Source organism: Bombina bombina, chromosome 5, assembly GCF_027579735.1.
Source record: "Bombina bombina isolate aBomBom1 chromosome 5, aBomBom1.pri, whole genome shotgun sequence".
NCBI classification, from domain to species: domain Eukaryota; kingdom Metazoa; phylum Chordata; class Amphibia; order Anura; family Bombinatoridae; genus Bombina; species Bombina bombina.
This window is the reverse complement of record NC_069503.1, coordinates 1,143,606,987-1,143,624,725: the sequence shown is the minus strand read 5'-3', so window position 1 is coordinate 1,143,624,725 and position 17,739 is coordinate 1,143,606,987. Positions and strand designations below refer to the sequence as shown.

The 17,739-nt window shown below is 40.1% G+C and overlaps 1 protein-coding gene across 3 annotated transcripts in view; it reads left to right on the top strand.

Moving 5' to 3' along the window:
• Positions 1-17,739, top strand: part of OPLAH (5-oxoprolinase, ATP-hydrolysing) — a 291,557-nt gene that overhangs the window by 51,858 nt on the left and 221,960 nt on the right. For 2 of the 3 annotated variants that reach the window (XM_053715451.1, XM_053715453.1), the window contains exons 2-3: positions 3,451-3,626; positions 3,855-4,046. In XM_053715451.1, coding sequence (XP_053571426.1) covers positions 3,459-3,626; positions 3,855-4,046 — 360 coding nt within the window. In that variant the 5' untranslated portion in view covers positions 3,451-3,458. The remainder of the gene's footprint in view (positions 1-3,450; positions 3,627-3,854; positions 4,047-17,739) is intronic. The other variant, XM_053715452.1, reaches the window with a different exon arrangement.

The window sequence follows — 17,739 nt, the reverse complement described above, 5'->3', positions numbered from 1 at the left end:
TGCAAGTGACATCATCCAAGATGGTGTCCCTTGCATTCCTATTGACTAAAAGATTTAAATCAACCAATAGGATTAGAGCTGCTAAAATCCTATTGGCTGTTCCAATCAATTTCAGCCAATAGGAATGCAAGGGACACCATCTTGGATGACTTATTATTATCATTATTATTATCAGGTATTTATAGAGCACCAACAGGTTCCGCAGCGCTATGAACATGGGTGGTATATAAAAAATGATTACAGGGATCAAATGGGGAGAGAGGGTCCTGCCGAGAGTTGCACTGTAGTCTGCTCTTATGAAGGTGAACTACAAACAGCTGGGCTCATAGGCTTACATGCTATGGGGTTTTAGTGGATAGCAGTGGAGATAGGAAGGTTAGTGTAGGTTGTAAGCGTCCCTGAATAGTAGAGTCTTCAGGGAGCACTTGAAGCTTTTAAAACAAGGGAGATTCTTGTGGAGCGAGGCAGAGAGTTCCATAAGATGGGAGCCAGTCTTGAGAAATCTTGTAGATGGGAATGTGAGGAGGTAACAAGAGAGGAGGAGAGTTGGAGATCATGAGCAAAGCGAAGGGGACGGAAGGCAGAGTATCTGGAGACAAGGTCTGAGATGTAGGGGGGAGCAGTGCAATTGAGGGATTTGTGTGTCTGAGTGAGAATTTTCTGTTTAATCCTGGAGGCAAGTGGAAGCACGTCACTTGCATTGAAGTTCCAGTTTACAGCGGCGACAGTATGATGATGATGCTCCGCGCCGGATGTCTTCAGGATGGACCCGCTCCACGCTGGATGGATAAAGATAGAAGATGCTGTCTGGATGAAGACTTCTTGCCACCTGGATAAGGACTTCGCTGGCTGGATGAAGATGGAAGAGGCCGTCTGGATGAAGACTTCTTGCCGGCTGGATGGATCCTTCAAGCGGGACTTCAATAACTGTAAGTGGATCGTTGGGGTTTGTGTTAGGTTTATTTAAGGGTTTTTTGGGTGGGTTTTATTTTTAGATTAGGGTCTGGGCATGTAAAAGAGCTAAATGCCCTTTTAAGGGCAATTCCCATACAAATGCCCGTTTCAGGGCAATGGGGAGCTTAGGTTATTTTAGATTAGAAAGTTTTTTTATTTGGGAGGGTTCGTTGGTTGGGTGGTGTTAGTATTTTTTTTTACAGGTAAAAGAGCTGATTTCTTTGGGGCAATGCCCCACAAAAGGTCCTTTTAAGGGCCATTGGTAGTTTATTGTAGGCTAGGGTTTTTTTTTTTTGTTTTTTTTTTTGGGGGGGGGGGGGCTTTTTTATTTTTATAGGGCTATTAGATTAGGTGTAATTATTTTTTATTTTTGATGTGGTTTTTTATTTTTCGTAATTTAGTGTTTGTTTTTTTGTAACTTAGTGTTTGTTTTTTTCTGTAATTTAGTAATTTGTAATAAGGTTTAATAGTATATTTACATAATTTGATGTAAATGATTTGTAATTTAGTTAATTTAATTGGTAGTTTAATTTAATTGTAGTATAATAGTTATGGTAGGTTAATTCCTATTTTAAAATAGTTTTTTAATTCTACAGGTAAGTTTAAATTTATTTGAAGATAGGGATGTTGTAATTTTAATTTTAACTTAAAGTTTAAAAGTTGTAATTTTAACTTAAAGTTAGCGGGTTGTTTAGGGGTTAATAGCTTAATTTAGTTTTTGGCAATGTGGGGGGCTGACGGTTTAGGGGTTAATAGGTTTAGTTAGTGGTAGTGATGTGGAAGGCCAGAGGTTTAGGGGTTAATAAATTAATTTAGATTGCGGCGGGGTAGGGGAGTGACGGGAAAGGGGTTAATACTTTTATTTAGGTTGCAGCGGGGTCGATGAGCCGCGGGATAGGGGTTAAACATTTTAGTACAGTGGCGGAGTTTAGTTACAGGGTATAAATAAAGTTGGGAAAAAGAAGAATAGACGCGAGATTGATGACTGTTAGTTAACAGTCCGATGCTCATCGCCCCGTACTTGGTGCGTGTCTTTTTGCCAGCTTTTTTTAGAAATAAGGAGAGCGTATTGAGTTACACGGCCACGATGTTAGGCGTATTGACGCCGTCGAATGCAACACAGTTGACGGCTTGATATATATATCCCCCAGAATCTCAAAAACACATAACTTAATCATTTAGTAAATGGGACAGAGGGATCTACATCACAATGGCATTAAGAATAGTATTCTGGGCCATTCGCCTACATGGGGTGACGTATTGCACCAATTCTCAAGTGAGCAGACATCAATGGAGCTAAACCTGGAAATCACATACAAAGCACTGGTAGGGACGGGCGAATGTGTAAATTTCTGAATTTGAATGTTATTACCGAAATTCGAATTACAAATCCGAATGTTGATAAGAACGAATATTCTTAAAAATTCTATAATTGATTGCTATTTACAGTTTTCGAATGTCACTTTCGAATTCAAATGTTTATAATTAAATTGAATGTTCACATTCGAAATTTTGAATTTAACATTCTATTTAACAAATACTATTCAGAAGTTCATTAGTTCATGTGGTAGGGAATCTAGTACATTGATAGTTACATAATAGATGCAAATATATCAATTTGAATGTTTCTATTTTGAATATCGCATAATTCGAATATTACATTTAAATTAAGCATTATAGAAATACTATTGCAAATATATAAATTCAATTTTTTCTAATTTGAATATTGCATAATTTGAATATTACATTTAAAGAAAGCATTAGAAATACTACTACAAATATATCAATTTGAATTTTTAGAAACAAATATTTTCGAATGTAATCGTAAAATTCGAAACTGAACATTTGAAAAATCGAATGTTAGAATGTTATGTAAACATTCGAAATTCGATTTGAACGAATGTGTTAAAATTTGTTTCATTTTTCTAATGTTGCGAATCATTCGCCCATCCCTACAAAGCAGATTGCACAGTTTTCAGACTGTGCATTTGCTTCTAGTTTCACATAAATGTATTTTTCTATTTGTGCAATAACTTTAGTACAAATTAATTGCACACTCTGCAGCTTACATTTGGGAAGATAAAATAGTGAGATCTGCAGGCGTAACTTGTGTAGAGAATATGATGAGAAGTATGAAAACTTCAGAGACACCGAAGGAACGCCCCAGTGTCAGTAATATACACAGCACTAGTTATTGATAATGTATATGGTGATAGGTGTCAGTAATATACACAGCACTAGTTATTACTAAAGAACATGGTGATGTTTCAGTAATATACACAGCACAAGTTAGTACTAATTTACATGGTGATAAGTGTGAGTAATATACACAGCACTAGTTATAGCTAATGTACATGATGATAAGTGTTAGTAATATACACAGCACTAGTCATTACTAATGTACATGGTGATAAGTGTCAGTAATATACACAGCACTAGTCATTACTAATAACCTTGTCATGACCTTTTAATCCCAGTGACTTTTTCCTTTCCTAGCAGTAACTATGGCTGTCCCAGAGAAGTTCCAGTTTGCCATTGACCGCGGGGGCACATTCACTGATATCTTCGCCAGATGTCCTGGAGGGAAAGTCAGAGTCATGAAGTTGCTGTCTGAAGATCCTGCAAACTATAGAGATGCCCCAACTGAGGGGATCCGACGCATCCTAGAAGAAGTGAGTGATGGTGTTTTATAAGGAACAGTAATGACACTTCATAAATTATGGGCATCTATTTAGGTGTATACAGAAGTGTAATTAGGGACACTGATGGTCAATTTATGCAACAAATGTAATGTTTTGAGATAAGTAAGTAATTTGTGTTATTCTACAGCTACAAGAGCTAAAGGGAAGCTAGACAAGAAACATTCTAGACTGTAGGAGTTTAACAACCTTGTCTCGCAGGAAACAAAAGCTGTATACCCGCGAGAGCATCCCGTGGACACACAGCAGATAGAATGGATCCGGATGGGCACTACAGTGGCGACCAATGCCTTGTTGGAGAGGAAAGGTGAGAGGATCGCTCTACTTATCACACGTGGCTTCCGGGACTTGCTCCATATTGGTAACCAGGCACGACCCAAGATCTTCGACCTGGTGAGTCGTGCAGCACATGATTAGGATATTATTATTATATTATCATTTATATGTATAACACTGTCAAATGACAAAATACACTGCCCATCAGTACACAATATTAACATAAAGACTTTCAGTGCATTAGTGCACAGTTTGAACACCTTGCACCAGATATAACATAAATCAACCAAAATATCACAATCAGTGTAAGCACACAACAATATATATATATATATATATATATATATATATATATATATATATATATATATATATATATATATATATATATATATATATTTATTTAGATCAAAAATGTTCAAAACTTTTAAAACACTATGCTCCAAATTGAATAATAATGTTAAAGGATATAGTCCCAATGATGCTGGAGATAGTTGTCAGTTGAAAAAAAACATATGGTGAATTCTGTGAGAACTTGGTAAACTCCAAAATGTGACTGGACCTTACTCACGTGTACGAGAGCTTAAACTGAGCTGTCAGAGAAATAAGCGTTGTACAGTGCAACTCTCTCTGACAAGGCAGACACGAAAATAACTGGATCTCCAGGTTAACAATTTATTGAAAACAATTAAAAACATACATGATACTGGACATATACAGAATGTCTGCTATGCAGGTAAGTCCACAAAAAACAACAGTTCTTCGACTGCAATTTTCCTACCGGCACTAAATGATTACAGCCAATCTTAAAGCCTTGGACCCTTCGCTCCAAGATCGGCTGTAAGCATTTAGTGGCATATAGTTTTACAGGAACTTAGCACTGTTATAGATTTACCTACTGTACTTACTGCTTATTACCTACTGCTTATCACCTACTGAACTATGCCAAGACTCATTATACTCAGGTGTAGTACCCCTGGCGTAAAGCTGATGTGGTGCCACTCTTTAAAAAGGGCTGATCCAGGAAGCTATAGACCAGTTAGTCTGACATCAATAGTGGGGAAGATATTTGAAGGGATTGTAAGGGATTATAATGATGAGCATATTCATGTAAACAAGATTGGTTTTGTGGTTTTATGAGAAATAGATCATGTCAAACTAATCTAATTACATTCTTCAAGGAAGTAAGTAAATTATAGATAAAGGGGAGTCAGTTGATATGATATAATTGGATTTGGCAAAGGCCTTTGATACAGTGCCACATGAGAGATTAATGCACAAAATTAAAGGACTGGGAATAGCTGAAAATGTTAGCTCATGGATAAGTAACTGTATAAAAGACAGGGAGCAAAGAGTAGTAGTAAATGGATCATACTCAGATTGGACAAAAGTAATCAGTAGAGTCCCCCAGGGATCAGTACTGGGCCCTGCTCTTTTTTATATTTTTTATTAATGACTTGGAGCAAGGATTAAATAGCAACATCTCTATTTTTGCAGATGATACAAAGTTGTGTAAGGTCATTAGGTCAGGGCAGGATGCACTTGATTTACAAGGGGATCTACAACAATTAGAAGAATGGGCCACCAGGAGGAGGCAAAGACACCCCAGCCAAAAGCTTAAATACCTCCCCCACTCCACTCATCCCCCAGTCATTCTTTGCCTTTTGTCACAGGAGGTTGGCAGAGAAGTGTTGAAGATTCAAGTAGTCTCTAATGGAGGGTAGTAATCTTTGAAATGGGACTGGAGTTTTAAGTAGTCCTGTCAGCCTCTCAGTGAGAGCATGGGTAAATGTTAGAGTCCAGAGATGCAGGGAGAGTCTTTCTGCCTACTCACCCCGACTCAGATTAACAACTCCATTAGCAATCAGCGTTGACAGGTTTCACACTTTAAAGGCCTTGTTCCTGTTCCACGGCGTTGATTCTGGTAAGATCGTTTCATTTTTATATATATGATAACATAAGAAGACAGGGTCACAGTGTGGTTCCTTTATCTTTATAGAATCTAGGGTAATGCCCTTGGAAGGGGGTTATTGAACAGGGGGGATTTTATTGTGCATAATATTGTTTATTGCGTTTTATGCTGCACTTGTGTGAGATGAGGCTCTGTCAGTGTGGAAGTCAGTTCACTTAGCGAGAGATTAAGGCAGGCCTTTTTGGCGTGTTTCTCTCTCAAGTGTAGGGGGGGTCCTGCATGGCACTTCATATGACCAGATGTGGCCTCTATAACTTCCTTTTTCTTGACCTGCATTCAGAGGAGACAAAGCTGTTTCTTGTAGTCCGGGTCATAGGAGGTGGTGAGTGCCCCGGCCATTGGGATATAAAGGTGCCATTTAACTTTTTATCAAGTCTGCAATAAAGGTGCAAGCTATGAAGGACTCTGATATGTTAGAGGATACTCCCTCTTTATCTAAACCAGTGAACTGTGTATATTGTGAGGAGGTTCCAGTTGACCCGCCTACTCAACTCTGTTCCACATGCTTTGTTAATATTGCTATATCTAAGAAGAATAGGATATTTAGTACGAATGAGCTGTCCACCTCTGAGGGTTCTCCGCCCCGCGAGGTGCGTTCCCTGCACTCATCTCCAATTACACAAGCAGTTCCCCAAGGCACTACTAATCCTCCTGCGGGAGGGGCCCTTTGGCTGCCAGACTTCGCCGATCAGTTACAGACGGCGGTTTCTGTGGCCATTAATGCGATACCTCGCCTTACTAAGCGCAAGCGTAAAGTACAGCACTGCTATCCGTCTCAGGGGTCTTCGACTCTGCTTGATGTCTCTGAGGAGGACAACTCTGACTTATCGCAGGATGCCACTTCTAGGTCGGAATCGGCTACTTCTAGGCCTCCGTCCGCGGAGGAACCAGATTTTAAGTTTAAAATGGAGCATTTACGCTTCCTGCTGAAGGAGGTGCTTGCTACGTTGGAGGTTCCAGAACCGAAATTACCGGAGGAACCTTCGATCTCTAAAGGTCTTCCTGGTTCCCATCAAGATGGCTAATATCTTTTAAGAAGCTATTCCCCGTTCCGGACTCACCGCTAGAGCTGTGGGGAACCGTCCCTAAGGTGTATGGTGCTATCTCCACGCTCTCTAAGAGGACGACTATTACGCTTGAGGATAGCTCTTCTTTCAAGGAACCCATGGATAAAAAGATGGAGTCCATGTTGCGGAAGATGTTACAACTCACGGGGTCAGCGATGGTCGAGGTGGGGACTCCACTCAAAGAGATTCAAGAACGAATTAAGGCCTTAAGGGTAGCACATTAATTCATGTGTGATGCTAACATGCAGATTTTTCGCCTAAATGCTAAGACATCAAGTTTTTCTGTTTAAGCCCGCAGGGCTTTATAGTTAAAGTCGTGGTCTGCTGACATAACTTCCAAGTCTCGCTTGCTTTCCCTCCCGTTCAAGGGGAAAGTTTTGTTTGGCCCGGGCCTGGATTCCATCATATCTATGGTCACGGGTGACAAGGGTGCCTTCTTGCTTCAGGATAAGAAGACTAAACCTAAGGGGTCTACTTTTCGTCCCTTTCATGCAGACAAGTCTCAGCGCCAGCAGTCTGCCGCAAAGTCTGAGCAGTCCAAGGGATCTTTGAAGCCAGCTAACTCTCGGAACAAGTCAAAGCAGAACAAGAAGCCCGCCGAGTCAAAGTCGGCATGAAGGGGCGGCCCCCGATCCGTCCTCGGATTAGGTATGGGGCAGACGATTTCTTTTTGCAGAGGCCTGGAGAAGAGACGTTATAGAACCTTGCGTTCTGGAGGTCGTAGCCCAGGGTTACATGATAGGATTCAAGTCATATCCACCCAGAGGCAGGTTACTCCTGTCAAACATATCTTCAAGACTAGAGAAGAGAGACGCCTTCCTGGGGTGTGTGAGGGATCTCTCATCTCTCGGAGTAATCATCCCAGTCCCTCTGGCAGAAAGAGGTCTGGGGTATTATTCAAACCTTTTCATGGTCCCAAAAAAGTAGGGCACATTTCGGCCAATTCTAGACCTAAAGGCTCTAAACAAGTTCTTTTCAGTTCCATCGTTCAAAATGGAGGCGATCAGGTCAATTTTGCCCCTTGGTTCAAGACGGGCAATTCATGACGACTATAGACCTGAAGGGTGCTTACCTTCACGTTCTAATCCACAAAGATCACTTCAGGTTTCTAAGATTCGCCTTCCTGGACCAGCACTTACAGTTTGTGGCCATTCCGTTTGGTCTGGTGACTGCCCAAATAGTCTTTACAAAGGTTCTGGGAGCTCTACTCGCGGTAGCGAGAGCCAGAGGGATTGCAGTTTCACCTTATCTGGATGATATCCTGGTCAAGGCTCCATGCTACAGTCTTGCGGAGGATCACTCAAGGGCTCTTCCCCTTCTCCTTCGATCCCACGGGTGGAAGATAAACAAAGGGAAGAGTTCCTTGGCCCTCAGCAATAGGGTGGAATTCCTGGGTACGATAATAGATTCTTCAGTCATAAAGATATTCTTGACAGATCAGAGACATTGCAAGCTTGCGTCCAACTGTCTAGCTCTCCAGACATCCTCCAGGCCATCTATAGCCAGGTGTATGGAGGTGATCGGGCTCATGGTATCCAGCATAGATGTCATTCCATTCGCCAGGTTCCATCTCAGACCTCTTCAGCTGTGCATGCTGAGACAATGGAACAGCGATCATTCAGATCTTTCCCAACAGTTATCTCTGGACAGAGCGGTGAGGGAGTCCCTATATTGGTGGACCCGGCTGGGGCAGCTGTCACAGGGGACATCCTTCTTGAGACTATCCTGGGAGATTGTGACCACGGATGCAAGTCTATCATGATGGGGAGCTGTTTGGGGTGCCAGAAAGGCACAGGGCTGATGGACTCGAAAAGAATCGAGTCTACCTATAAATATTCTGGAACTACGAGCAATATTCAATGCTCTGAGGACTTGGCCCCCCTTGGGGTCGTCCCATCTTATCAGATTCAGGACAACATTACCTCGTGGCTTACATAAACCACCAGGGGGGAACGAGAAGTTGCCTAGCCATTAGGGAAGTATCTCGGATTCTGGAATGGGCAGAGACTCACAATTGTTCACTCTTATCAATTCACTCGACGCATCTATCACATGGTGTAGAATACCTACTTGTCCTGGTGTGAAGAACGTGGATACCCCTGGCACAAGATCAGGGTATCCAGGATTTTGGCCTTTCTCCAGGATGGTCTGGATAAGGGTCTTGCCGCCAGCTCCCTAAGGGGACAAATCTTGGCTTTATCTGTACTGTTGCATAAGAAGCTTGCAGAGTTTCCTGACAATCATTCCTTTTTTCAGGCTTTGGTTAGGATCAGGCCTGTCTTTAGGAATTCAGCTCCTCCTTGGAGCTTAAACTTGGTTCTTAAGGTATTGCAGAGGGCTCAGTTTGAGTCTATGCATGCGCTTGACATTAAGACTCTTTCATGGAAAGTCTTATTCCTACTGGCTATTGCATCAGCACACAGAGTCTCTGAGTTGGCGGTCTTGCAATGTGAGCCTTCCTATTTAGTTTTTCACGCTGATAAGGCTGTTCTTCGCACTGGTTTGGGATTCCTTCCCAAAGTGGTGTCGAGTCGCAACATCAATCAGGAAATAGTAGTTCCTTCTTTGTGTCTTACCCCTTCTTCGTCAAAGGAGAGGTTACTTCAGAATTTGGACGTGGTTTGGGCTTTGAAGTTTTATCTTCAGGCCACGAAGGAGTTCAGACAGACTTCGTCCTTTTTTGCTGTGTATTCAGGAAAGCGCAGGGGGCAAAGGGCCTCTGCCACTACTCTATCCTTTTGGTTGAGGAGTATGATCCGTCTGACATATGAGACAGTGGGACACAAGCCTCGTCAGAGAATTATGGCTCACTCAACTAGAGCTGTGACCTCTTCTTGGGCCTTTAAGAACAAGGCCTCTATGGAGCAGATTTGTAAGGCTGCCACTTGGTCTTCTTTACATACTTTTGCTAAATTTTACAAATTGTATGTGTTTGCTTTGGCGGAAGCAGCTTTTGGGAGAAAGAAACAATCAGTAACACTAAGGGTGTGTTACTACTAGGGGGCGCACAGGACCCTATATGATTACTATGTAAATAGGCTAAGAGAGAAGAGAACAAGAAATTACATAAAATAACTAGAATGAAATATACTATATGAAATAATGTAAACAAATAAGAAACAATTCTTATAAATATGGGACTATGAGAAACATAGGATACAACACAAATAATAACAAATACAGTAATAAGAAATTCCTGAAAGGTTCTTATCTGGAAATGCTGTCGTCTTCTGCAATGTTACATAGATGGTAAATGTCCCAATTGGGGTGGGAATAGTGCCAAATGATAAATATGATCAAATACCAGGATGATCAATGATCAGGAACACAGATGATGACTGGAGTCAGCTGTTTGTCAGGGAAATCAGGATCTAAGAGCAAGTTTTCTCTGTGAATAAATCACAAAAAGACAAATGCGCCTCCTGGTGTAATACAGTTGGTGAAAGAGATTTGTTAGGTTATCAAAAAGGTACTCACAAGTGGAGCAGCACCCAATTGTGCTAAATCAAACAGACTGGGATCTCACAGTGTCCCAGCTCACTGACACTGCAAGGAAACTGGTTTCTCCAACGTCTTGCCGGACTGATAGAGCTCAGACTCTCACAAAGAGGTTTAAATAAAACCACATTTTATTAATAAAATAAAAATCTCAGGCCTAGATTTGGAGTTTGGCGGTAGCCGTGAAAACCAGCGTTAGAGGCTCCTAACGCTGGTTTTAGGCTACCTCTGGTATTTGGAGTCACTCAAAAAAGGGTCTAACGCTCACTTTTCAGCCGCGACTTTTCCATACCGCAGATCCCCTTACGTCAATTGCGTATCCTATCTTTTCAATGGGATTTTTCTAACTCCGGTATTTAGAGTTGTGTCTGAAGTGAGCGTTAGAATTCTAACGACAAAACTCCAGCCGCAGAAAAAAGTCAGTAGTTAAGAGCTTTCTGGGCTAACGCCGGTTCAAAAAGCTCTTAACTACTGTACTCTAAAGTACACTAACACCCATAAACTACCTATGTACCCCTAAACCGAGGCCACCCCACTTCGCCGCCACTCAATTAAATTTTTTAACCCCTAATCTGCCGACCGCCACCTAAGTTATCCTTATGTACCCCTAATCTGCTGCCCCTAACACCGCCGACCCCTATATTATATTTATTAACCCCTAACCTGCCCCCCCACAATGTCGCAGCCAGCTACCTACAATAATTAACCCCTAATCTGCTGACCGCAAAGCGCCGCTACTTAAGTTATCCTTATGTACCCCTAATCTGCTGCCCCTAACACCGCCGACCCCTATATTATATTTATTAACCACTAATCTGCCCCCCACAACGTCGCCTCCACCTGCCTACACTTATTAACCCCTAATCTGCCGAGCGGACCGCACCGCTATCATAATAAAGTTATTAACCCCTAATCCGCCTCACTAACCCTATAATAAATAGTATTAACCCCTAATCTGCCCTCCCTAACATCGCCGACACCTAACTTCAATTATTAACCCCTAATCTGCCGACCGGAGCTCACCGCTATGCTAATAAATGTATTAACCCCTAAAGCTAAGTCTAACCCTAACACTAACACCCCCCTAACTTAAATATAATTTAAATCTAACGAAATTAATTAACTCTTATTAAATAAATTATTCCTATTTAAAGCTAAATACTTACCTGTAAAATAAATCCTAATATAGCTACAATATAAATTATAATTATATTATAGCTATTTTAGGATTAATATTTATTTTACAGGTAACTTTGTATTTATTTTAACCAGGTACAATAGCTATTAAATAGTTAAGAACTATTTAATAGCTAAAATAGTTAAAATAATTACAAAATTACCTGTAAAATAAATACTAACCTAAGTTACAATTAAACCTAACACTATACTATCATTAAATTAATTAAATAAAATACCTATAATTACCTACAATTAAACCTAACACTACACTATCAATACATTAATTAAATACAATACCTACAAATAACTACAATGAAATAAACTAACTAAAGTACAAAAAATAAAAAAGTACTAAGTTACAAAAAATAAAAAAATATTTACAAACAAGAAAAATATTACAACAATTTTAAACTAATTACACCTACTCTAAGCCCCCTAATAAAATAACAAAGACCCCCAAAATAAAAAATGCCCTACCCTATTCTAAATTACTAAAGTTCAAAGCTCTTTTACCTTACCAGCCCTGAACAGGGCCCTTTGCAGGGCATGCCCCAAGAAGTTCAGCTCTTTTGCCTGTAAAAAAAAACATACAATACCCCCCCCCAACATTACAACCCACCACCCACATACCCCTAATCTAACCCAAACCCCCCTTAAATAAACCTAACACTAAGCCCCTGAAGATCATCCTACCTTGTCTTCACTTCACCGGGTATCACCGATCAGCCCTGGCTCCAAAATCTTCATCCAACCCAAGCGGGGGCTGGCGATCCATCATCCGGTGGCTGAAGAGGTCCAGAAGAGGCTCCAAAGTCTTCATCCTATCCGGGAAGAAGAGTAGATCCGGACCGGCAACCATCATCTTCCAAGCGGCATCTTCTATCTTCATCCGATGAGGACCGGCTCCATCCTGAAGACCTCCACCGCGGACCCATCTTCATCCGGTGACGTCCAACTGAAGAATATTCCTACCTTAATTCCGATTGGCTGATAGAATCCTATCAGCCAATTGGAATTCGAGGGACGCCATCTTGGATGACGTCCCTTAAAGGAACCGTCATTCTTCAGTTGGACGTCGCCGGATGAAGATGGGTCCGCGGTGGAGGTCTTCAGGATGGAGCCGGTCCTCATCGGATGAAGATAGAAGATGCCGCTTGGAAGATGATGGTTGCCGGTCCGGATCTACTCTTCTTCCCGGATAGGATGAAGATTTTGGAGCCAGGACCGATCGGTGATACCCGGTGAGGTGAATTCAAGGTAGGATGATCTTCAGGGGCTTAGTGTTAGGTTTATTTAAGGGGGGGTTTGGGTTAGATTAGGGGTATGTGGGTGGTGGGTTGTAATGTTGGGGGGGGGGTATTGTATGTTTTTTTTTTACAGGCAAAAGAGCTGAACTTCTTGGGGCATGCCCCGCAAAGGGCCCTGTTCAGGGCTGGTAAGGTAAAAGAGCTTTGAACTTTAGTAATTTAGAATAGGGTAGGGCATTTTTTATTTTGGGGGTCTTTGTTATTTTATTAGGGGGCTTAGAGTAGGTGTAATTAGTTTAAAATTGTTGTAATATTTTTCTTATGTTTGTAAATATTTTTTTATTTTTTGTAACTTAGTTCTTTTTTATTTTTTGTACTTTAGTTAGTTTATTTCATTGTAGTTATTTGTAGGTATTGTATTTAATTAATGTATTGATAGTGTAGTGTTAGGTTTAATTGTAGGTAATTGTAGGTATTTTATTTAATTAATTTAATGATAGTATAGTGTTAGGTTTAATTGTAACTTAGGTTAGGATTTATTTTACAGGTAATTTTGTAATTATTTTAACTATTTTAACTATTAAACAGTTCTTAACTATTTAATAGCTATTGTACCTGGTTAAAATAAATACAAAGTTACCTGTAAAATAAATATTAATCCTAAAATAGCTATAATAATTATAATTTATATTGTAGCTATATTAGGATTTATTTTACAGGTAAGTATTTAGCTTTAAATAGGAATAATTTATTTAATAAGAGTTAATTAATTTCTTTGGATTAAAATTATATTTAATTTAGGGGGGTGTTAGTGTTAGGGTTAGACTTAGCTTTAGGGGTTAATACATTTATTAGAATAGCGGTGAGCTCCAGTCGGCAGATTAGGGGATAATAATTTAAGTTAGGTGTCGGCGATGTTAGGGAGGGCAGATTAGAGGTTAATACTATTTATTATAGGGTTAGTGAGGCGGATTAGGGGTTAATAACTTTATTATAGTAGCGCTCAGGTCCGCTCGGCAGATTAGGGGTTAATAAGTGTAAGGCTAGGGGTGTTTAGACTCGGGGTACATGTTAGGGTGTTAGGTGCAGACGTAGGAAGTGTTTCCCCATAGCAAACAATGGGGCTGCGTTAGGAGCTGAACGCAGCTTTTTTGCAGGTGTTAGGTTTTTTTTCAGCTCAAACAGCCCCATTGTTTCCTATGGGGGAATCGTGCACGAGCACGTTTTTGAGGCTGGCCGCGTCCGTAAGCAACTCTGGTATCGAGAGTTGAAGCTGCGTTAAATATGCTCTACGCTCCTTTTTTGGAGCCTAACGCTGACATTATATGGACTCTCAATACCAGAGTTATTTTAAAGGAGCGGCCAGAAAAAAGCCAGCGTTAGCTACGCGGGTCCTTACCGACAAAAGTCTAAATCTAGCCGTCAGTGTCTCATGACACTAGATATTAAAAGAACAAGCAACGCGTTTCTCAGACTGCTGTACAGTGAGCTTGGACACTGTGAGATCCCAGTCTGTTTGATTTAGCACAATTGGGTGCTGCTCCACATGTGAGTACCTTTTTGATAAGCTAACAAATCTCTTTCACCAACTGTATTACACCAGGAGGCGCCTTTGTCTTTTTGTGATTTTTTCACAGAGAAAACTTGCTTTTGGGAGAAAGGTTCTGCAGGCTGTGGTGCCCTCAGTTTAGGGTCCGCTTCTTTTTGCCCTCCCGTTTTTTTCATTCAGTGTCCTCTAGAGCTTGGGTATTTGTTCCCACAAGTAATGAATGAAGCAGTGGACTCTCCTCCCATTAAGATGGAAAACATAAATTATGCTTACCTGATAATTTCATTTCCATCTGTGGGAGGAGAGTCCACTGCCCCTGCCCGTTTCTCCGGTGGGCGGACCTAAATTTAATTTTAATCTTCTGACACCATTTATACCCTGATATTTCTCCTACTGTTCCTTGTTCCCTTGGCAGAATGACTGGGGGATGAGGGAAGTGGGGGAGGTATTTAAGCCTTTGGCTGGGGTGTCTTTGCCTCCTCCTGGTGGCCAGGTTCTTAATTCCCACAAGTAATGAATGAAGCCGTGGACTCTCCTACCACAGATGGAAATGGAATTATCAGGTAAGCATAATATATGTTTTTTTTAAAGTTACATAGAAACTGTGACGGCATAATCAGAATTTAAAAAGTCACAATCCTAAATACACTGCTGTATACAAAATAAAATACAAAATAGAAAGTGCAAAGTTTAAATGTAATAAAATGTAATCTGAAGTGTAAAGTGATATAAAATAGAAAGCACAAACAAACTGTCATGCAGTGCTATTACACTGGGCTTGTCTCACATACAGAAAGGGAGGGAACGCCCCTTGGAGAAGTAAAGCAAAATTTGCCTTTTGAATATTTCACTAGGGATCTCGCAGTGCTGGGGGATCATTTTATATTATTTCACCTGAGAGGAGAGGTTTTGAATATCAGGACCGAAATCCTTTCATATTATTATTCACTTTGTAGCACATGTACATATGCAAAGACACACTCACACACGCATACATGCCTTCACATACATATGCAAACACATACACAAATACACACACCTACATATGTAAACACATACACAAATACACACACCTACATATGCAAACACATACACAAATACACACACCTACATATGCAAACACATACACAAATACACACACCTACATATGCAAACACATACACAAATACACACTCACACATGCATACATGCCTTCACATACATATGCAAACACATACACAAATACACACTCACACATGCATACATGCCTTCACATACATATGCAAACACATACACACACCTACATATGCAAACACATACACAAATACACACACCTACATATGCAAACACATACACAAATACACACACCTACATATGCAAACACATACACAAATACACACTCACACATGCATACATGCCTTCACATACATATGCAAACACATACACAAATACACACTCACACATGCATACATGCCTTCACATACATATGCAAACACATACACACATACACACACCTACATATGCAAACACATACACAAATACACACACCTACATATGCAAACACATACACAAATACACACTCACACATGCATACATGCCTTCACATACATATGCAAACACATACACAAATACACACTCACACATGCATACATGCCTTCACATACATATGCAAACACATACACACATACACACACCTACATATGCAAACACATACACAAATACACACTCACACATGCATACATGCCTTCACATACATATGCAAACACATACACACACCTACATATGCAAACACATACACAAATACACACACCTACATATGCAAACACATACACAAATACACACTCACACATGCATACATGCCTTCACATACATATGCAAACACATACACAAATACACACTCACACATGCATACATGCCTTCACATACATATGCAAACACATACACACATACACACACCTACATATGCAAACACATACACAAATACACACACCTACATATGCAAATACACACTCACACATGCATACATGCCTTCACATACATATGCAAACACATACACAAATACACACTCACACATGCATACATGCCTTCACATACACATGCAAACACATACACAAATACACACACCTACATATGCAAACACATACCCAAATACACACTCACACATGCATACATGCCTTCACATACATATGCAAACACATACACAAATACACACTCACACATGCATACATGCCTTCACATACATATGCAAACACATACACACATACACACACCTACATATGCAAACACATACACAAATACACACACCTACATATGTAAACACATACACAAATACACACACCTACATATGCAAACACATACACAAATACACACTCACACATGCATACATGCCTTCACATACATATGCAAACACATACACAAATACACACTCACACATGCATACATGCCTTTACATACATATGCAAACACATACACAAATACACACACCTACATATGCAAACACATACACAAATACACACACCTACACAAATACACACACCTACATATGTAAACACATACACAAATACACACTCACACATGCATACATGCCTTCACATACATATGCAAACACATACACAAATACACACACCTACATATGCAAACACATACACAAATACACACTCACACACGCATACATGCCTTCACATACATATGCAAACACATTCACAAATACACACACCTACATATGCAAACACATACACAAATACACACACCTACATATGCAAACACATACACAAATACACACTCACACATGCATACATGCCTTCACATACATATGCAAACACATACACAAATACACACACCTACATATGTAAACACATACACAAATACACACACCTACATATGTAAACACATACACAAATACACACTCACACATTAATACATGCCTTCACATACATATGCAAACACATACACAAATACACACACCTACATATGTAAACACATACACAAATACACACACCTACATATGTAAACACATACACAAATACGCACTCACACATGCATGCATGCCTTCACATACATATGCAAACACATACACAAATACACACACCTACATATGTAAACACATACACAAATACACACACCTACATATGAAAACACATACACAAATACACACACCTACATATGTAAACACATACACAAAGACACACTCACACACGCATATATGCCTTCAAATACATATGCAAACACGTACACAAAGACACCCACCTACGTATGTAAACACATATACTCACACATGCACTAACACACACAGACACACACACATAAATATATATATATA